This window comes from Chrysemys picta, chromosome 2, assembly GCF_011386835.1.
Source record: "Chrysemys picta bellii isolate R12L10 chromosome 2, ASM1138683v2, whole genome shotgun sequence".
NCBI lineage: Eukaryota > Metazoa > Chordata > Testudines > Emydidae > Chrysemys > Chrysemys picta.
Window position 1 is genome coordinate 73,035,936 of NC_088792.1, and position 21,960 is coordinate 73,057,895.

General features: G+C 44.6%; 2 protein-coding genes across 10 annotated transcripts in view; one reads left to right on the forward strand and one right to left on the reverse strand.

Annotated features, from left to right (window-relative positions):
* UBE2E1 (ubiquitin conjugating enzyme E2 E1) overlaps positions 1-4,948 on the forward strand; it is a 58,268-nt gene extending 53,320 nt beyond the window's left edge. For all 7 annotated transcript variants that reach the window (XM_005297066.5, XM_042840183.2, XM_065583485.1 and 4 more), the window contains 2 exons: positions 2,828-2,975; positions 4,113-4,948. In XM_005297066.5, coding sequence (XP_005297123.1) covers positions 2,828-2,975; positions 4,113-4,210 — 246 coding nt within the window. In that variant the 3' untranslated portion in view covers positions 4,211-4,948. The remainder of the gene's footprint in view (positions 1-2,827; positions 2,976-4,112) is intronic.
* Positions 4,949-6,512: 1,564 nt separating this feature from the next.
* NKIRAS1 (NFKB inhibitor interacting Ras like 1) lies at positions 6,513-21,942 on the reverse strand. 3 transcript variants are annotated; one of them, XM_065583487.1, is made up of 4 exons: positions 21,856-21,942; positions 20,529-20,656; positions 16,774-17,015; positions 6,513-10,615 (listed from the first exon to the last, which is right to left on the reverse strand). In XM_065583487.1, the coding sequence occupies exons 2-4, from the start codon at positions 20,620-20,622 to the stop codon at positions 10,376-10,378; spliced, it is 576 nt and encodes a 191-aa protein (XP_065439559.1). In that variant the 5' UTR covers positions 20,623-20,656; positions 21,856-21,942; the 3' UTR covers positions 6,513-10,375. The 3 variants fall into 3 exon arrangements, with proteins under 3 accessions (XP_065439559.1, XP_065439558.1, XP_065439560.1); XM_065583486.1 differs by having other exon boundaries at positions 21,894-21,941; XM_065583488.1 differs by having other exon boundaries at positions 20,975-21,935.
* Positions 21,943-21,960: the final 18 nt, after the last annotated feature.

Consider the following 21,960-nt stretch of genomic DNA (forward strand, 5'->3'; position numbering starts at 1 on the left):
AGGAAACTAGAGGCATTAGTTTTGTAGTTACACATGCCACACCCCTGCCAGTGCTCCCACTCACAGACTGAGTGAGAGGGAGGGGCATGAACAGTGTTTTTCGCATTGCTGAATGCTAGAAGGATCCAGGAACGCAGCAGAACAGCTACGAGGGAGGACAGACAAGTTTAACGTGTGGGCCAGTCTAATCCCAGAAAAAACACTGGTACATTCTTCTTATGCCACACGCCTACTGAATGTGCAAGTCACAACTAACTACCCTTGTTACCAATAAACAGACAATAAGATTCATGGGCATGGACAGCTGGCAAATTCTGAGGATTTAGGACATGATCCGACAGCTCTTACTCAGGTGAACAATTATAATTCATGCAAGTAGTTCCATTGACTTCATTGGGACCACACATATGAGGGAGGGTTGCAGGATAGAGTTATTGTTCTCCAAAACATAGAGTTGGGACGTTTTTAAATGTGTTTCTTTTTAATGTGAAGACATAGGCACCCAGGCTAAACCTGGCCTAAAATTAGGCTCCGAAGTGCGTACTTAAGAATCTAAATAAAAGTGGACTGAATTTTCAGAAGCGCTGAGCTCTTTGAAGTCAATGGAAGCTACAGTTGTGCTGCCCCCTTTGGAAATCTGGCTGCTCTTCATGGATTTAAGAACCTAATGTGAGAGAAATCTGAGCATCTGGTATTAAAGCATGAGCCATATTTGCTATTCTGTAAGAACAAGGGGGAAAAAACATTGGTTCTCATACTGACTTTAGGCACCCAAGTTTGAAAACTTTGACCATGGCTTTGGTAACATGAATTAATGCACTCTTGATTTTGAGTCTGCAGCCAGACGCCTGGAAACGGTATTGACTTGCTGTGAGGCCTTGGGCACAGGGCTGGCTCCAGGCACCAGCTTGGCAAGCAGGTGCTTGGGGCAGCCGCTCCGGAGAGGGGCGGCAGGTCCAGCTGTTCGGCCGCAATTTGGCGGACGGTCCCTCACTCCCGCTGGGAGTGAAGGACCTCCCGCCGAATTGAGGCCGCAGATCGCGATTGCGGGTTTTGGTTTTTTTTTGGCTGCTTGGGGTGGCCAAAACCCTGGAGCTGGCCCTGCTTGGGCGAGTCACTTGAACTCTTGAACTTCCATTTCCTCATCTTGAAAATGGAAATTGTGGTGATTACATAAATTCTATGGATTTAAGTGGAATGAATAGGGAAGAGTTATGGCTGCTAGTTAATACAATCCATACCTGTTCTGCAATAGGGGAAGCAGTACTGCCAACCCCAGATGTTCAAAAATCATAAGTTAAGCCCCCAACATCACAAGATTGGTTTAAAAATTATGATTCTTTTAATTAAAAATGTGGGGTTCCTTTATTTGCCTTCTGGGTTTTAGGGTACATTTAAGTCACCTTTCCAAGCTTTTCTCTGCAACCATAAGGTCTAGGAACCTTTTTAATTGTTTTACATGAACATTAGAATTCTCACAATCACTTAATCTCCAGAAGCAAAACTGCAAATATCACAAGACTTACAATAAAATCATGAGATTTGGGAACTCTGAAGAAGGGGGCTTTGAAAAGCATTCTTCACTTCCGGACTACTCTCAAATACAATACAACTTTGACATAGTCACAACCAGAAGCTATCTGCTGGTGGCTATTTGAAATTAATTTGGTCATTGCCTTGCCATGCTGAATGGACAGGCGTCCATATCTCTCACACCATTATGACGGTGCTCACCATGATGATCATTAATGCCCTTAGTATTGAGACTGGTTTTGAAATGGAGTGGAGACAACCATCCTGCTGACCCTAGAATTGGTTCCTCCAGGTCCAGATTGGAGAAGAGCAGGAAGGTTTTTCTACTGCTTTGGTTTCATTATTTTACCTGTTCTGAGTTGTTCCACAGTTTTAGAATTCTAAGGGCGCTGCAAAAGCCCCTCACTGCAGCAGCCATCCCAAGAGTGGAGGCCTGCCTTCTTCTGACACAGGGGATTCAATGGGAATCTGCTACAGATATTGGCCTGGATGTGCTGTGGACTCTCTGATAAACAGGAGACTTCAATTTTCAACATCACACTTTCCTATACAATCTGTTTATGTTATAGGTGGGGGGGGGAAATCTAGTCTCATAATTTAACTGAAATATGATTTGCATTAGAAATGGAGAGAATTGTGCAACAAAAATAAAACAACAAAAGAAATGTTCCATTAACAGTGGGAAATTTAGCATGGAGAGAAACTGACCATCCAGGTTGATCTTATGGTGCTTGAGAAGCATATAGAATTCAGTTTTATCTGTACAGTTTGTGCAGATGTAAAGTATAGCTCATTACTTCTAATTTTCATTTAAAGTAAATACTTCATCTTCTGTTAAATTTAAGCTAAAAGTGAATTGAACTATTATTTCACACTTTTCTTCTACAAATGAAATATAACCACTGTTTCGCTTGTTGCATAAAACAATATGGAAAACACAAAAGAAAGATTAGTACAATAGTAATCTGCTTGTTTTAAAAGCTGATTTAAAACTGTTGTAATACAACTAGACACCAGAGGGCAGCAGCACACCAGGAATCTAAAAAACCCACCCAGTTTTATTATTGATTATTCTGATAGGAAAGATATTAAATGGCACTCTATAAATGTATACTAAAGCTGAGTGAGATGTAAAAATTAACTTTACATCTTAGCCATGCAGAGCTGGAGTTACTTTTAATCTGAATTAAATGCTGGGTTTTCTATCCTGTTTCTGTTTAAATCTGAAAAGTCAAACTTATGACTGTGTAGTGTGACATGTTAGCAAACAGTCTTGTAATTGTGTTTTTTCTAGGTTACGTTTCGGACAAGAATCTATCACTGTAATATTAACAGCCAAGGAGTGATCTGCCTTGACATTTTAAAAGACAACTGGAGTCCAGCACTAACTATTTCTAAAGTTCTCCTCTCCATCTGCTCACTTCTTACAGACTGCAACCCTGGTAAGTCTCTCATACCCTAACAGATAACATCTCTATTGATACTGATCATCTGGCATTTTAGTAACTTACACCCTGATCCTCCATCACTAAAGTCAAAGGGAGCTTTACCATTGACTTCAATGAGCATAGGATCAAGCCCTTGGAGAAGAGAATATCTGTCCCCACAAGATAGCCCAAGCTTTCTGTTGTCTTTGAGGGATAATAGAAGTTGTTCTGATATTCTGTATATGTCTGTAGTTTATCTGTTCTTAAGCTGCACTGCAAAGAAAGCAGCAACCAGAAAAATCTCGGACAATCATCCTGTAGATTGAAATTCCAGCTAAAAAGAAAGTGGTGTTTTAAACACCATATTCATGTGTGGAGTCTGCACCATCTGAAATTCTAGTGATTTGGTAATAGACTAGATGTATTTAAAAATTACCACCATAAACAAGGCTGAGAAGATAACGAGCTGGAAGTTTTCCTGTTCAGCTTTACAGTAAATTATTCAAGAATAAACTTCCCACCACCATATTTATATATAATTCCTAAGTAAGTTAAGAATTGTTTTTAGTACTTCCCTCCTGTGTCCCGCTTAGTTAACTAAGTATATCTCAGTAATATAAAATAAGCAAAACTTGTAGAAATTCTTCTAACTTTTATAGAAGTGTAGTAGCTAAGGTGTTGTGCTATGTGTACGTCACCAAAAACACCTGATCTAATCTTTTCATGGAAGCCAGATTTATATGGATATAGGTGCACTTAATGTCTGAGACATGCATACGGCCTTAGAAATGGTAAAGGAAATTGAAGCACACAAATCAGGTAAAATCTGCAATATGCTTTGCCATCCTTGTAGGTTATAAGTGTCTGTTGTCTTTTTACCTCCTTAAAACTTGAATTAGTGAATCTTTTCCCCCCACATTGAGCAATCACTTATAAAGCACCATAAATTTACATGTACACATTAAGACCTGTTCTCTACTTGGAAAGTCTAATAATCTATGTACTATAAAATGGGTCAGTGTTCCACCATGTACTTCCCCGCCCCCATGAATGCTTTTGGGTAACCCATCAGACCAATTCTCAACTTTCTTTTATGTTTTTCCCCAGTTCTCTTAACTAAAATGAGCAGGAACTTTTTTTTTTTCTTTTCAGCTGATCCCCTGGTTGGAAGTATTGCCACTCAGTATATGACTAACAGAGCAGAGCATGACAGAATGGCCAGACAGTGGACCAAAAGATATGCTACATAAAATGGATTTTTGTCAAACTCTTGCATTATTTGTCTGTGATGGAAAGAGCTGCTTATTGATTTTGAAGTGGGGGGAGGGAGGGCGCTGGTAAAGAGTAGGGTATTTCTATAACAGATTTTATTCAGTCTTTTATTTCCTAAGATTTTGTTGTTGTAACTTAAGGTATCTTGCTACAGTAGACAGCTAGAATTGGGAATAGCATATTTTAAGACTGTCATTAGTTCAGCAATATTAGCTCACATATAGTACCAAGAAGAATGTAAACTTAGACTTTTTTTTTTGTTCTGTTGCTTGCGATATGTAAAAGATAACAGCTTAATTTTGTACAGGTACATATGTTGACATTTATGTAAAAGTCCTTTGACGATTCTACACACTGGGTTTTTTGTTTTTGTTTTTGTAAAAGATGTTGGGATTTTTTTTCCCCCTTGGGAGGGTGTGCTGGTATTTAACAATTCCTTTTCAAAGACTCATCTCATGATATGTAATATGGAGGAGTGGATATATGGCCTCATATAGGAAATGAGAAGTAGTTGTTAATGTATTATTTTATATGCCAATCTACCTTTGTGAAAAGAATAAAGGTTTTAATCAGGATTTATGGCAACCTGTAGTGAAATACCTTAAGCTGTTTAACTGTAAGGCGTGGAATAGGAGTCACTCAGTGGATTGGTTGTATGTTGTGGGCTACTTAAGTCTGCATTTGTTACTGTGCTAATAAAAATATGTAAAAAATGACTCCTGCTTAGTGACCTGCTTTGTTGTTTTGCTGAAATAGCTTCTCCCCAATACATTTTGATGAAAGACCTATATTCAGTATCCACTATTTTTCCTTGTAAGCTAACTGCTGTCTGAAAGCATTCAGGGAAGAATTCCCTGCACTGATTTATCAATGGCCATAAACTTGCCTAGATGGGTGCTTTGTAGTAAGCAGCTCCTACAGCTTCCATTTTTGACAGGCTTTTCTACATTAGTATGTACTGCTGATGCCCCAGGAATAGAGACACGGGGTGGGGGAGGCGATATCTTTTATGGGACCAACTTCTGTTGGTGAGAGAGACAAGCTTTTGAGCGTACACGGAGCTCTTCAGGTCAGCTACAACCCTGCATACCATAGGAATAGTCCAGCAGAGTACAGTAAAACCTGAAGGGATCTACGTAGCATCCCTGTCACAGCACATTGCTGAACATGCCATGCTTCTTACCTTTAAGGTTAACTGCTCCCAAAACTGGTTTTGAAGTGCTACCCATTAGCGAAAACTGCAGAGAATGCAGCTGGAACAGTGTCAGACTAAGGATGGGCTGCAGGTGAGAGGCCGAGGGGAATGTCTGTCACAGCTGTACTGAGAGACAGCTGTACTTCCAGTTGGAGGAGGAGAAGGAATGGCATCATAAAAGAGCTGGGCAAAACACAACTTATATGAAAAGTGGAGGAAGATCAATTCTAACCTGCTGCAAAACTATTTCCTGATAATGTCACTTGTACAGCCAAGTAAGGGATAGGGACAATCTCGCTGTAAGGGAGCTAAGTGATCAGTCTTCGACAGGTATTGAATCAATGGTAAAGCAAAGAACAGAACACACTAGCTGTGCCTCAGTCCGTCCCCTCCCCGCTTTAGTCACTGAATCACACCATCTACAGCAATAGTTCACTGCCCACAGAAGCTTACTAATCCTGTAGAAAGCTGTATGTATATGCAAGTTTCACTCTGACACAACACCAGCTGCTCCAAATTGTTTGAGGGCTACAAGTAGATCAGTTACTTTACTGCAAGGGATGGTAGTACTTAGAAAGGACACTAAGCCTGAGTGACTAAAAAGCAGTAGGACAGACCTGTAAAGAAAAGGGCTTTTTTTCTTTTTAAAAGCCCCAGACAATGCCAGTATCTAGTCTGACCAAATGAAAAGTAACGTGTTGGGTTTTCGTTAGCTTATGTGGTGATGTATTACTTCTTAGTCACCCTGTATAATCCCTAATGCCTTCTCCCTTTATTAGGCTATGTCTACACTTAAAATGCCACAGTGGTACTGCTGTAGTGCTTCAGTGAAGCCACTCACTAAAGCGACCCATGGGGTTCTCCTTTCACTATAGTTGATCCACCTCCCTGAAAGATGGTAGCTAGATCAACAAATTTTCAGTGTAGACCAATTAGAAACCACCTAGGTTCTTAATGCCCAATAGAGCAGTGCTGATTTGTTAGGCCTGGCCTACACTGAAAAGTTACATTGCAATAGCTATGTGGCTTGGGTGTGAGAAATCCACACCCCTGAGAGATGTAGTTAAGATGATCTAACCCTCTGTGTAGACAGCACTAGGTTAACAGAAGAATTCTTCCATCCATCTAGCTATTGCCTGGGAGGTGGATTGCCAATGAGAGAACCCCTCCCAGTGCTACAGTGGCAAATTGATGCCATACTACCACCTGATTTCCTCTACTTCAGACAAAGGGATCAGGTCATTTAGATCACAGCAAGGGCAGCAAACAATGTAGAACTTTCTCCTGGCTCATAACCGCTATAGGATTCAGGCTATGTAGTGCAGAAGTGTATAGGGTACAGATCCACATGGTAACACTGTCCACTCCAACCTCACAGGCCTTCAGTGTTAATTCTGACATACTAGCATTATGTATCTTGCCTGCTTTCCCTGCTCTCTAATACAGAACACCCACTCATGTGGTGACTTCATAGGCAGTATTTGGTTAGACACCTGGCAAGTCCACGTGGCTGATCTGAGTCTGAATCATCTGCCATTCTGAGCATGGGTTCTCCACCTGCTGCTATGACAGCAGGGGTGGCACACCCTACTTCCTCTTTGTTATGGGTAGATAGGAGCTCCTTAAACTTGATAACATGGGGGAGGGGGGGTTAATGATGGCATGTAAAAGCTGGAGAACCACTGCTGGTAGAACAAGTTAGTCCTATCTTCATCCCACTTCCAAAATTAAGTCAGTGGTCTGCTGCAAACACAGGGGACTTGACTGTTTACATGTAGTATGGTGAGAAACATGGAGAATTCATGTACAGTCAGCAGGAAATTAAAGTGGGTGGTGTTCCACTGCTGCTCTGCTAGTGCCATAGCTCTTAGTCAGCTGCAATCCTGCAACAGAAACACATGCAAGGTTCTAGCAGAGGGTAGCAGGAGCTTGCTCAGTCATAAGGAATAGCAAATAATTGAAGATACAATTGCTGACTCTCTCATCATACGCCTTGCACACAGGAAGAACACTGATCCAGAACTACCTCATGGAGCAAGACAAAAAACAGGTTCAACTGTACAGGTAATCCAAGTTACTCCATCGTAAAAACTTGCTTCAGTTTGGTAAATTGTATTATTGCACCATCCTTACTAACTGTTCATACTTTGCACTGAGGTATTCATACCACTGTGAAGCAGAAGGATATTGCAGGTACATACTTAAAGGGTTAGTGCAGCCATCAAACTTGAGACTTTCAACTGACAGTACTCAGCAGCTTAAGCGTCACCACGAATAACTATTGAGGTCTTGCTGACTCATGACAGTACAACACAGTACAACAAAATACCAGGAAATACTACTTAGTTGGAAGTGTATGGAACTTTACTCATCTGTTCACTGTTTCACTCATCTGGCTTTCCAAGCAGCTGCTATCTCTCTGTGGAAATGATTTGCTCTCCCGCTGCTTTCGCTCTATCTCCCTCCTCAGGCCTTGTCAGGGTTCCCTCCCCACTCTGAATGCTGGGGTATAGATGTGGGGACCCGCCTGAAAGACCCCCTAAGCTTATATTCCACCAGCTTAGGTTAAAAACTTCCCCAAGGCACAAATTCTGTTGTCCTTGTCCTTGGACGGTATTGCTGCCACCACCAAGTGATTTAAACAAACATTTGGGGAGGGGCCACTTGGAGCCCTATCCCCCCAAACCCCTTCACCTCCTTTCCTGGGGAAGCTTGAGAATAATATACCAACCAATAGGTTAACAAATCCCTGGTTTGTAGGTCACTGAAAATTAATTAGGTTCTTTAAAATAATTTTATTTAAAAAATAAATAAAAGTAAAAATCACACCTGCAAAATCAGGATGGAAGATAACTTTACAGGGTAAATAAAAAGATTTAAAACAGAGGATTCCCCTCTGACTCTGCTTCCCAGTTACAAACAGAGATAAAATTACCTCTTAGCATAGGGAAAATTCACAAGCTAAAACAAAACAATCTAATGCATTTCCTTGCTATTACTTACAATTTCTGTAATTTTAGATGTATCATTTCAGGATCTTTTTAGGAGCTGGTTTACCTGCTTGGTTTCTCTCTTTGTCCCAAGAGGGAACCAACAAAGAGAGCACAAACAAAACCTCCCCCCCCCCCCATTTGAAAGTATCTTCTTTCCTCATTGGTCCTTCTGGTCAAGTGCCAACTAGGTTAATTGAACTGATTAACCCCTTGCAGGTAAGTGATTCTGTACCTCTGGCCAGGAGGGATTTTATGTTACTGCATACATAAAGATTGTTACCTTCCCTTTATATTTATGACAGTCCTGTTCAGATTGTTGGGAGAGCAGAATCCTGAAACGTGTTGATCTGTCCTTTGAGGTCAAGTTCAGTATCATATGCATCTGCTGTTGGAAGCTGTGCCACTTGTTACAGCTGAGGGATCTGCACAAGCATTTCTGCTGATCTGCCATTTGGAGCTGGCTGGCTGACTTTTAGATATACCCACCACTAACAGGCCTCTCACTACACTCATTAAGCCTCTTCCACAGAGATACAGTGCTTCACACTGTTGTTTACTTAGGCTATGGCTACACTACAGAGCTTACAGCCAATGCAGCTGCCCCACCGGTAGTGCAGATGCTCTAAGCCAATGGGAGAGAGCTCTCCCATCGACTTAGCGACCGCCGCTCACAGGGCCGGAGTAATTATGTCAGTGGGAGAAGCTCACCTGCTGACACAATGCTGTCCCCACACATACTTAGGTTGGTGTAACTTACTTTGCCAGGGAGGGATACCGACCTAAGCTGTAGTGTGTACACAGCCTTAGTCTTTCTACAGAATACAAGCTGTAACTTCCCTGTGTAGATGGACAGCAGCTGTGTTTGTGGCTTGCTCTGCTGGGCGAAGGTAGTAACCGCACCCCTTCCTATCTCATATTTCCTAAGCTGTTGCAGGGTTCCAGCTGGCTTAAGAACTATGGTACTAGCAACAGGGAAGTTGTACCATTTCTTGTCAGTGAAACCGTCCGATATCTAATCATAACCAGGCACCAATTTTTGCTTCAGTTGACAGCAGCAATATAAAAGTGGAACAAAATTACATAGTTAGTCTACCCTCCCCCAAGGGTTAGATTTTTTTTTTTAATTGCTCCTCAAGCTTTTGTTTTGTACACCACATAACAGTAAAGGTCACTTTCCATATTGGATGAGTCTAGTGGAAACTACAAGGAAGCCACATCACGTTCCAGGCTTTGATCGCTAGTTGCAAGTCAGGCCTGACCTATCTGAGGATCACTCATGGAATGTCTCTATTTCCACATGCAGCAGGAACATTGATGCTCGGATATCCCTGCCAGGTAGGCAATGTTCTTGTCTATTTCTCCTGGAGTATTCTCGCTCAGCTGTCGTGGAACTTCTCCAACTGTGTACACCACCCATGGGTAGTAAGTGAGGCGCAAAGGAGCTGAAACAACATCACACGTACCCTTTCCCAGCCATGGGAAGATAGATAAGCCCTTTCTCCTTTGCTGCAGCCAGGAGTTTTTGCAATTGCAAAAGGGGAACATCAGAGGCTGGACAGCTGCATATGGAGTAGTTTACTAATTGTCCACTTGTGAACTTGACCCAGTAGCACCCTGAAGTGGCCATGTGTGGGGATGTAGACAGCCATCACTGCTGTACATCTCTGTGCTGAAGTGGGCTTTAATAGAGCTTCCCACTAAAAACAACGCCCCCGTCCCCAGTGACCATTACAACATTTTTACAAAGTGCTCCCTTGCGGAGTGCTTTAGACCTTGACTGGCTGTGGTTTTCCAAGCAAATACTGGATTGAAGGACAGCTACATTTACGACTTTGCTGCTTTTAATTCTGAATTCAGTGTTGCCTCAGCAAAAACATGCCAAGCAATTGGCAGAGAAAAAGAGACACTATGCCCTTGCAGCAGCAGATAAACAGCTTCCCGTGGAATAGGGGTTTTTAGTTATCACAGTTATTGCCTTTGCTCTTCCTCCCAGGCAAGGGAAATGCTGACTTGTTCTGGGATTGGGAAAGCTTGCTGGCTAATGAAGTGAAAGGTTCAATGAGCGTTTTCCGATCTGTCACTGTCACCTCCCACAGTCTCACCTTCTCAGCCTTTGCCCATTGCTGTGCTTTTTCTGTTTCCACTTGTCTTTGCTCTGTGAGGTCAGTTTTGTTTCCTAAGACAACAATTGTCACCTAGAAGGAAGAGAGAACAGGCTGTGGTGGTATATACAGGTCAGTCACTGTAGCACAGAGTTGTTAAATAGCAGACAGTAGTGAGGCCGTTCACAATCTAGTCTCTATGTTAATTTCGGCTCACCCTAAACACATTCTGCATTTTGAAGTAGTCGAATGTGGGGTTCAAACTGTTGTGTCACTCAACGCGCTGGAAGCAAAGTGGGTGGTGATCGCTACCCACAACCGGAGGGAGACAGGAGAGTGGAGAGTCACACATCACCCAATGGAAACCCATTCTGCTGATGAGCAAAGCTCTACAGCCAGATTCTCCATTTGCTTTGCACTTTGTGTTACTACACACACCAATGACAAGAATGGAGAATGCTTGTGAATGTCAGTTTGACACCTACTTCACACAGGTGATGACAATACAAGGCAGTAAGGCAGCCGAGACCTAGCCCAGACTGCTGCTTTCTGAGCCCCAGATTGTAGCGTAAGGAGAGTAGGGCCTTGGCTACACTTGCGAGTTGCAGCGCCGTAAAGCCGCCCCCAGCACTGTAACTCACTCCCCGTCCACACTGGCAAGGCATTTGCAGCGCTGTATCTCCGTGGTTGCAGCACTGCATGTACTCCACATCCCTGAGAGGCATAGCATGTATTGCGCTGCCACTGCAGCGCCAGTGTGACCGCCCAATGTGCTGTGACTGGCCTCCAGATCTATTCGGCAGTATCCCACAATGCCTGTTCTAGCCACTCTGGTCATCAATTCAAACTCTACTGCCCTGACCTCAGGTAACCAACCATGTGACCCACCCTTTACATTCCCTGGGAATTTTAAAAATCCCCTTCCTGTTTGCTCAGCTCAGCATGATGTGGAGTGCTATCAGCGAATCTTTCCAGGTGACCATGCCTCCACGCGCCAAGCGAACCCCAGCATGGAGCAATGGTGAGTTGCTGGACCTCATAAGTGTTTGGAGGGAGGAAGTTGTACAGTCCCAGCTGCGCTCCAGCCGTAGGAATTACGATACCTTCGGGAAGGTATCAAAGGACATGATGGAAAGGGGCCATGACTGGGACGCCCTGCAGTGAAGGAGCTGCGGAGTGCCTACCGCAAAGCCCGCGACGCAAACAGCCGCTCGGGTGCTCCCCCTGCGACCTGCCGATTCTACAAAGAGCTGGATGCGATACTTGGGGTTAACTCCACCTCCACTCCGAGCACCACCATGGACACTTCAGAGCCGGTGGGGGGAGGGGGAGGAGGAGGAGGAAAATGGGAGTGAGGGTGGTGGGCCGGATGGAGACACCCCAGAATCCCTGGAGCCATGCAGCCAGGAGCTCTTCTCGAGCCAGGAGGAAGGTAGCCAGTCGCAGCGGCCGGTACTTGGTGGAGGACAAACAGAAGAGCAGGTTCTTGGTAAGCGTTTTTTTCTTCAGGAAGGAATTTTTTTGGTGCGGACTCTTTGGGAGAGGAGGGTTAGGCATGCATGCCTAGATGCGAAATAATGCATTGATGTGGTTTATCACATCACGGTAATTGGCCTCAGTAATCTCCTCGAATGTCTCATCCAGAACGTGTGCAATGTGCTTGCGCAGGTTTATCGGGAGAGCCACCGTGGTCCTTGTCCCAGCCAGGCTAACGTGTCTGTGCCACTGTGCCACAAGGGGCGGGGGGGAACATTGCTGCACACAGGCAAGCTGCATATGGGCCAGGGCAGAAGCCGCATTGCAGTAGAAGACCCTCCCTTGCTTCCCAGGTCACCCTCAGCAGCTAGATGTCATCCAGGACGAACTCCTGTGGAAAATGTTGGGACAGTGTTCAGTGTAGGTGGCCCCCTGAAGCTGTTGGCTCTCCCCAAGGCACAGAAACCCAGAGGACAGTACAGCCCTAAAACAATCAGTCCCCCTTACTCACCATTTTGAGGCTCCCGTGGGATGTGTGCGCTCTGTTTCGGACGGGAAAATTATGCTATTGTGTAGACCCTGTGTGTTTTCTATTCAAGTGCGGGGGGAATCATTACTCTGTCTGGTATAAACAATGCTACCTCTGTTAAATGTTGCATTTTGCCTATACAGCTGCATCAACCTTGAGACCTCAGCCATCCCTCTTATCGGCTGCTCAGAGCCTGCAAAGACTCAGGAAGAGACCGCGAAAAAGCAAAGAAGACATGCTGCAAGAAGTGATGCGGCAATCTATTAAAGAGAATGAGAAAGCACAGAACTGGAGGGAGAGAGAAAGCAGGATCCGCCAGGAAAACGCAGTACACCAGCGGCAAAGCACGGATCGGCTCATAAGCATCCTGGAGCGCCAAGCAGACGCTATCCAGAAGCTCGTAGCCATGCAGAAGGAGCAGTACCGCAAGCGCAAATGCCACCCCCCCCCCACAGCCCTTGTCCCAAAACTCTTTCCGTTGTGCCCCACTCTCACCTCCAACCCACTTTCCCCAACTTCCGTGTTCTTCACACCACCAGCTGCCTCCAACACCAGTATCTTCACCACCCAGCCCTGAAAACCATGACCCTTACCCTCTGCACTCAACCCCCATCACCATGCAGTATAGCTATCCTGAAGAGCAGCGCTCTCTGCACAGCACACCAGACAGGACATACGTGAATCTGTGATTGTACCGTTCCCTACTCCACCCCCTTGTTTCTTTTCAATAAATAAATTTGTTTTCTTTTCAATAAATGGATTTCTTGGCTTTGAAAACATTCTTTATTATTGCATAAAGTAAAAGACTCCATAGCCCAGGAAATAAACAGGCACTGCAAGTCTGCTTAGCAAACACTGATTCCTAAAGATTAGAACTACTTCACTCCCATGCAGGGCACCAGATATCACTGCTGGTTTTCAGCCTCAAATTGTTCTCTCAAGGCATCCCTAATCCTTGCAGCCCCGGGCTGGGCCCCGTAATAGCCCTGCTCTCTGGCTGTGCAAATTCAGCCTCCAGGTGTTCAACCTCGGAGGTTCATGCCTGAGTGAAGCTTTCACCCTTCCCTTCACAAATATTATGGAGGGCACAGCACGCGGATATAACCGCAGGGATGCTGTTTTCAGCCAAGTCCAGCTTCCTGTACAGAGATCGCCAGCGGCCCTTTAAACGGCCAAAGGCACACTCCACAGTCATTCAGCACCGGCTCAGCCTGTAGTTGAACCGTTCCTTGTTGCTGTCAAGGCTCCCTGTGTAGGGTTTCATGAGCCACGGCATTAACGGGATCTCCAAGGATCACAATGGGCATTTCGACTTCCCCTACCATGATCTTCCACTCTGGGAAAAAAGTCCCGGCCTGCATCTTCCTGAATAGCCAAGTGTTCCGAAAAATGCGTGCATCATGCACATTTCTGAGCCAGCCTGTGTTAATGTCAATGAAACGCCCACGGTGATCCACAAGCGCCTGGAGAACCATAGAGAAATACCCCTTCTGATTAACGTACTCAGATCCTAGGTGGGGTGGTGCCAGAATAGGAATGTGCATTCCATCTATCGCCCCTCCACAGTTAGGGAACCCCATTTGTGCAAAGCCATCCACTATTTCCTGCACGTTATCCAGAGTCACGGTTCTTCTGAGTAGGATGCGATTAATGGCCCTGCAAACTTGCATCAACATGATTCCAACGGTCGACTTTCCCACTCCAAATGGTTTGCGACTGACTAGTAGCTGTCTGGAGTTGCCAGCTTCCAGATTGCAATAGCTACCCGCTTCTCCACTGGCAGGGCAGCTCTCAGTCTCGTGTCCTTGCGCCGCAGGGTGGGGGCAAGCTCCTCACACAGTCCCATGAAAGTGGCTTTTCTCATCCAAAAGTTCTGCTGCCACTGCTCATCATCCCAGACTTCCATGACGATGTGATCCCACCACTCGGTGCTTGTTTCCCGAGCCCAAAAGCGGCGTTCCACGGTGGTGAGCATGTCCATGAATGCCACAAGCAATTTTGTGTCGTACGCGTTACGCGGCTCGATAGCATCATCGGACTCCTCACTCTCACTGTCACTTTGGATCTTAAGGAATAGTTCGACAGCCAAACGTGACTTGCTGGCGAGATAAGTCAGCATACGCCTCAGCAGTTCTGGCTCCATTTCCCGCAGACAACAGATCACGCTGCACAGAAACCGTTGAAAGATGGTGCCAAAGGTGGCCGGAAACAAAGGGATTTCTGGGATGTGAAGCGATGCATCATGGGGTGTTGGGACAGGACCCAGAATGTCCCGTACCCAAGCCCCCTTCCCACAATCCACGGCGCCAGAATGGAAAGAGGTGCTCTGTGGGATAGCTGCCCATAATGCACCGTTCCCAATGGTGCTGCAAATGTGGCCACAACAGTGCGCTGGGCAGCTGTCAGTATGGACAGACTGCAGCGCTTTCCCTACTCAGCTGTACGAAGTCAGATTTAACTCACAGCACTGTACATCTGCAAGTGTAGCCAAGGTCTAAGTCTCTTCCACCATAAGATAACCTGTTGATGTTACTACAGGCTGTTGATGTTCTGAGTAGTGCATACAGGCAACCCCTCTATGTTTTGCCTCTAAATATCACACTCAAGTGGCATATTGTCCTGGAGGAGAGACGTATAAACTAGGTACATAAGCTAAGACTAATACAATTTTTTTCAGAGGAGTTTATCTAAACATTCTCCTGATTGTTTTACAATCCAATCTGTTTGCTAGCGCAGGAGAAGCTGAAAGCAGAACTGACTACATCAGGCTACTAGTGCTATTTAACCTTGTGTATTTCAAGAGGTTTTTCCTTTTAGTTTTAATCATCTCAAGTGTTAGCAACAGGTAAGAAAATCTGTGCCAGTATTTACATTATATGCTCCTTGGAGAAGCCCTGCTCTGTACAGCCCTAAACTCAAACTTTTTACTGTGTCTCTTTAATTCTAACCCTCTCCTCTTGCTTTGGGTTGTTTTCATTCTCTCTCTCCCCCCTCTTCCTGCCAGCACTGTTTTTTACTGTAGCCAGGCCTAACTATTCTTTCCTGTTGAGCAGACTCTGGGATGTCGTATGCCTCCAGTTTCTTTCCCGGGGTCCTTCTGTCTGTAAGTACTTTACTACAGGTTCTCTTGCCTTAATATCTTCTACGACTCCCTGGAGAGCTCTCAGAGCATCATTATCTTCTGAGCAAGTCAGGATTACTGCTTTAAGTTATGTCAATATTGGTGATGTTTTAACTCTTATTGTTTAGGGCCACCATTTCCACCACGTGCTTTAGTCAAGATCACAGCATCTTTCATTTGCCACAGAGGCCTTTCCAGACCCACCCATAAGCAGCTCTGTATCTGTCCAGAAAGGGGGAAGTTGACTTAGAAAAGCACAATAACCCTCAAGAACATAACTTCTGCAACCCACTCAGGAAACAAGATACCTAGCTATGGTCAATGGCTAATCTGTCTCTTCTGTGACTGCAAGTTGCACTGCTGTCAAACCATTCCTTCCCCCCGATACGTTTTGAGTACTAACTAGTACGTCTGGTGTTTTGCAAGAAGTGGTATGACATTCTGCCTGTGTCTCCCCCCCCCTTCCCCCCCCTTCCTTTTTAATAGCCTGAATGAGCTTTATTTTGCTGATCTATCAGCTAAAGGCATTTAGCAGGGAAAACCATTAAAGGATACATGGATTCTCTAAGAAGATGGTAAGCATAAGTGTACTGTGCAGGTGATATTCAGCTAGCAGAGCTGCAACACTGTATCAACTGATAACACTAGCTGCTTTCTAAGGGAAAATACAGCAGTCATTCTGCACAATAGAAGTGATTTAACAGCCACACTGGAATACAGTAGAGCCTCCTTGCTAATTGACTCTAATGTGTGGGAGACCCACTGTCAACTACTGTATTTTGTAAATGAGCAAGTGAATAAAACCAAGTGACCACATTGTTTTATCCACTGCACTTTGGTTTTCATGTATAGCACCTGATCAGTTTACAAACTATACTACCGTCCGTATGAAATACTACGATGAAATATTACATCGCTGCCGAGAAGAGGGGCAAGACATTTATTTTATGTGCCAATTATATAGCGTGTGGATTAATGAAATTCTCCTGTATAAGAAAAGTTCTTTCATTAGATGGCCCGAGACTGCAGGGAAAATTTGCTTTGCTTTGTACTGCTTTGTAATTTAACTTTCCATTACTGTGCTATTTCAGACATGGCCAAGAAATTAAGGCATCAAGCTTTTACCTCTTTTTTGTCTCTGACTGTGTCAATCTCTTTTTTGATCACTTCTGCTCTCTGGAAGGATTCAAGGCTGTTCACAGCATACACAAGAACAAAACCATCAGCAACAGAGAAGTAATGCTTTGGAAACTCTACTCCCTCTTGCAGACCTGTAGTGTCATAGAGACGTAACTGTTCCTTTACCCCACGATCTGTTTCGACTGAAGCCAAATACACATCTTCCACTGTTGCACCCTCTTCTAAACCTGTTGTTTTAAAAAAGCCCCCTAAAAGTTAAAACTTATAATAAATTCTGTAAAGTGATGATGTAAGTATTTATTCATACTGCAGTAAAACTAATAACACTCGGCTTTCAACAGTACATTTCAATCAATTTTTTAAAAAATTGCTTTTTGGATGGTTTTGATCAGGATTTGAACTCAGATCCTATTGTGTTCTCAGCAAGACCAACAGGCCAGCTATTTACAGTAATGAGACCATGTCATATACACATTCAGTACATGAATATATGTAATGCATTTTTATGGGCATAAGTTTAGGATGATATCACTTAGGTGGCTCTTCCCACAGGTTCCCCAAATCCTGCCCACCAGAACTGTACCAGTTGTGCTAAGTATAAAGCCAGCTGTGGAGAAGTCAGAATTTGCCCCTCAGGCAGCATAACGGAGGAAAAAGGAGTACTAAAGAAATTACTAGTGTAAGGCTTAATTAAGTTTTCTTTAGCACCCTATCTAGTCCCTATAGCCCTAATGTTGCCACTCTTCCTCATATTGAATAGTACCTTTCTCCACGAGTAGGGGGACTAACACGTGAAGTCTATGGGACTACTTGTGTAAAGTACTAACAACCCAACAGGTAGACTCAGGCCATATGATGCTATAAGCAGCAAGGTTGAAGGATGTTTGAGTGCAGAGAATCTACATAACTTAAGGACATGATGGAGATCTCAGAATTTCAAGTCTAGCTCACTGGTTTTAGTAGTAGTAGTAGTTTCAAGTTTTCAAACAAGCCTTCTGTTACCAAAGTTTGTCATCTCCTGCCTCTATTGCGCACCCACAAACATACGCTTGTTGGTTCTTGTAGGATAGCTAGCTTTCTGTTGATTTTCAGACAATATTGACACATTGTGTTAGAAAATAAGGATTTTACTATGTTGAATAACACTATTTGAAACCCTTCATACCAACAAAGATGCTTAAGTATTCCACCCACACGTGTGCTGATTATTTCCCCTGCTGCATGCAACCTTTGTTTCCAGAAAAAAAGTGGCACAAGCTCTCCTTGCTACTCCCTCCCTCTTTTTCTAGTCTTCATAAAGCCAACTCCTATTAGATTCACAGCAAACTCTGAATCCAACTCTATAGTTGGAGGCAAGATCAAGACTATTTGATCTTGCCTCCAACTATAGCCACACTGACATGAGGACATAAGACTAACAGGATGAGGAAAGACCGGACAGATTAATAAAAAGAGAATGAGTGCGAAATAAGGTTGTAGATCTGATTTAGGAAAGTGGTAGCAGGAGGGTATGCTGGGGCATTTTTAAAAACTAGGTGGCTAATTGAGTCCCTTCTGGGAACAATAATTTCTTCCTGCTCTCTGCCTCCAGCCACTGTACATGTGGCAGTTCCTCCCAACCAACATAATGGAACCAGCGACAGATATGTCTGTACCATCTTACCTGATGAGAAAGGGGTGGAAATGAAGAAGTCTTTCATGCTGGAAAGAGCTGAGGGTGGGAGTGAGAATAAGTAACCATGATGGAGGACCCTGTGCCTCAGAGAGGTCCTTAAGAATTTACATAGCAGTAGTCTCAATGGGTGAAATTCAGGCCTCTGAAAAAGGGCAGCACAAGGCCTATGTGCTACTCAAAACAGGGGTTAGAACATAAGAACGGCCATACTGGGTCAGACCAAAGGTCCATCTAGCCCAGTATCCTGTCTTCCGACAGTAGCCAGTGCCAGGTGCCCCAGAGGGAATGAACAGAACAGGTAATCCCCTGTCGCTCATTCCCAGCTTCTGGTGGCACATAGGCCTCCTGCTGGCCAGTCATGTGGGGGGAATTTCCCCCAGTTAGAATAACCCACCTTTGAAGATGATTAGTAAGCTTAGACTTGCATGCATCAGCTAGAGAAAGAGGAGGACAGAACCATCTGACAATGCTATGGTTGAACCCATGCTGCCAAGAGCATTTACAGTTGTTGGCTAGTACAATCTGCCTACAGACATTTTTCTTAGAACCTTGTTACAACTGTTATGAAACAATGCTAAAGATTACTGGGGGTGGACAGGTACATCATTTATAACATTAGTAACTAGCCTAAGTCTCGGAGAGTCCAGGGGGTGGGGAGGAAGAATCCTTGTTTACATTGCAAATCAGCACCATGCAAGAAACGTGCTCGCAAATTTCATCTGTAGTAGACAAGGCACACTGTAAATTCTGCTCAAGTTTAGTGTAAATGGTTTTGCAATTTAGAAATGTGAAGAGTAAGGATCAAAGATACTGAACGCCATTTACCAATAAATATTTGACAGTGAATATTACATAATAAACTTAGACAATGCACAAAGAAACTGCAAATACGGAAAGCAAATTACTAAAAAGTGGGGTTTTCAGAAATGTCCAAGTGACTTAGGAGCATAAGTGCCATTGTCCTTTAATGGGATCCATGCTCCCATTGTGTTCCTTGGGCACTTTTTGAAAATCCCATCTCAGGTTAACAAATTTATTGGGCATAAGCTTTCATGGGCTAGAACCCACTTCATCAGATGTATTAGTAAAAGATACAGGAGCAAGTATAAATACATGAAAGGATGTGGGGTGCTTTACCAAGTGTTAAGTCAGTCTAATGAGATAAATCAATTAACAGCAGGATACCAAGGGAAGAGAAATAACTTTTGAAGTGGCAAGAGAGTGGCTGATTACAGACAGTTGACAAGAAGGTGTGAGTGACAGTAGAGAGAAATTAGTATTGGGGAAGTTCATTTCCTTAACTTATCTCATAGCTGATAAGCTTTGGCAGAAATAGAGGGGCCATAGGCACCTCGAAGTACAGGGCTGACCTCCATCTGAGACATCACTGAACAGAGGGAACATTTCAAAAGCTTTTCCAGACATCTTTAGGAGAAATTAACCAGTCAATGCTCTAGTCTGCTCTCACAAGACAAGTCAGGCTAAAGAGCCCCAGGTGCTATGGAAGTCACACCCTACCTACCAGATGTTCAGCTAAACAGGTGTCAACCACAACTAAAACTAAGTTTTAAAGAGTCTACAAAAGTGAAATCACCTCCCTTTTCAATTTAGCAGGATTCCTATTCTAGGTATCTGTATCTATTACATTTCAGATGTAATAAGTCTACTCTTTCTACAGTCATCTATATAGTCTCCCAGGTGGAAGACCAGAATTTCTAGTGTCAAAAAACAGGCAGAAAGAAAACATATTGCACCCTCCACTCTTCATCTTTTTTCCCTTTTAAACTTTTATGTTAAGCAGCAAGACGAACAAACAAATAACCTCCCACCACCACCACTACACACACACACACACACAGCCACTTTTATTGTTACTTTGCAAGTGTCCATTAAGAGGTGGTATAGAAGGCTTGAAACAGAATTTAGAAGAGTTCCAGAAAACTGATTGCTGCCAAAAAACCAAGACCATATTCATTCTCCCCCTTCATCTCAGTAAAGGTAAGAAATTAAGCCGATTGGTACCCCCAAAACTTGTTGGATCATAAAAAAGGAAAACCTATCTCACCAACAGTATGTTTTCCATAGAGAAGCTGCTCCAAAATTGCTGTTTTTCCCACTGATGCCATTCCACAAATCACTACTTTGTAGCCCTTTCCCATCTTCTTTCAGGATGGCAAAGTCAGCAAATAAATCCTGTTCAAGCAAAGAGATCTGTTATATTTAAGACATTACATTAACAGAACTCTGAAGACAGACTAAAGCAAAGCCACTGAAACATTTAGTGCTTCAGTATATTTTAATTATATAGTTCAACAAGCCATGGAGTTGATTTTGAAGCAGAGCTCTCTCTGAAGAGGTCACTAGCAGCTGGTATTTCCAGGACAATGCAATTTGCTCCCACCTCCACTTTTTAAGCCTCAAGCCTGCCAACGTTTACACACATTTAAATTTACTTAGGCAAGCAATTCCCTCCACTTCCGGGGGGCTGTTCACACAAGTAGAGTTACACACCTGCTTACTACTTGCAGGATCAAGGTCTTGCAGCCTCTTCAGGGCAGGGGCAGGGACTGCGTCTGCTTTTGTGTTTGTACAGCACCCAGCACATTGCCTGTGCAGTGCTGCCAACTCCCACCTCTACCACTGTGGGTTTCATATCTCTCTCTCTAATATATGGAGATATACCTATCTCATAGAACTGGAAGGGACCCCAAAAGGTAATCAAGTCCAGCCCCCTGCCTTCACTAGCAGGACCAAGTACTGATTTTGCCCCAGATCCCTAAGTGGCCCCCTCAAGGATTAGAACTCACAACCCTGTGTTTAGTAGGCCGATGCTCAAACCACTGAGCTATCCCTCCCCCCATCTGACCACTCCAGCTCCTGGAAACACGAGCGCCTGGGCCTGCATTTCAAACCCAGCACGAGTCTCGCCCTCACATTCGCAGGGAAAAGCTGGCAGAGGTGCCCCCAAAAGCTCAGACACCAGCGGGCTGAGAACAGCTGCGTGCTGGGCACTCTCAGGCTGGGGGGTGAGGGGGGGGGCTGATGTGCGATTTTGACATGGCTGGAGGCGGCTATGCCCAGGCACCACCCAAAACCGCTGGCTCGATGGGCAGGGACCCCTGGCCCGGAGACGGGGCGGAGAAGGCACCGTAGGCAGGCAGATGCCAGCTGGGCCCGAGGCTGGGGGAGGCTCTCTCCAGGGCCATTAGCCCAGCGAGCTGGCCCCAGGCCCGCCTTTCCCTACGGCTATTAGCCCAGCGACAGGGGGCGCCCCTGGCAGGAGGGGTCGGGGACCCCGAGCTGACGGAGCAATTGCCGCGTGCGCCGGAAACCCCGCCCAGCCGCTCCGCTCCGCTCCACCCACACGCCCGGCCCCAGGAACGCGGCAGGACCTGGGACCGCCACTCGCACAGAAAGATGCTCCTCCCACCTTGGGGGTGCAGCTCCTAGGCCACTTCCTCAAGCCCTGCCCACCCACAGCCCACTTTGTGATCACA

Coding starts and splice junctions, on each gene's coding strand:
- NKIRAS1 (XM_065583487.1), bottom strand. CDS start 20,622: ATGGGAAAGGGCTACAAAGTAGTGATTTGTGGAATGGCATCAGTGGGA. Junction 17,016..20,528: donor CTATGGAAAACATACTGTTG/GTGAGATAGGTT, acceptor TTAAAACAACAG/GTTTAGAAGAGGGTGCAACA. Junction 10,616..16,773: donor CAGTCAGAGACAAAAAAGAG/GTAAAAGCTTGA, acceptor TCTTCCTTCTAG/GTGACAATTGTTGTCTTAGG.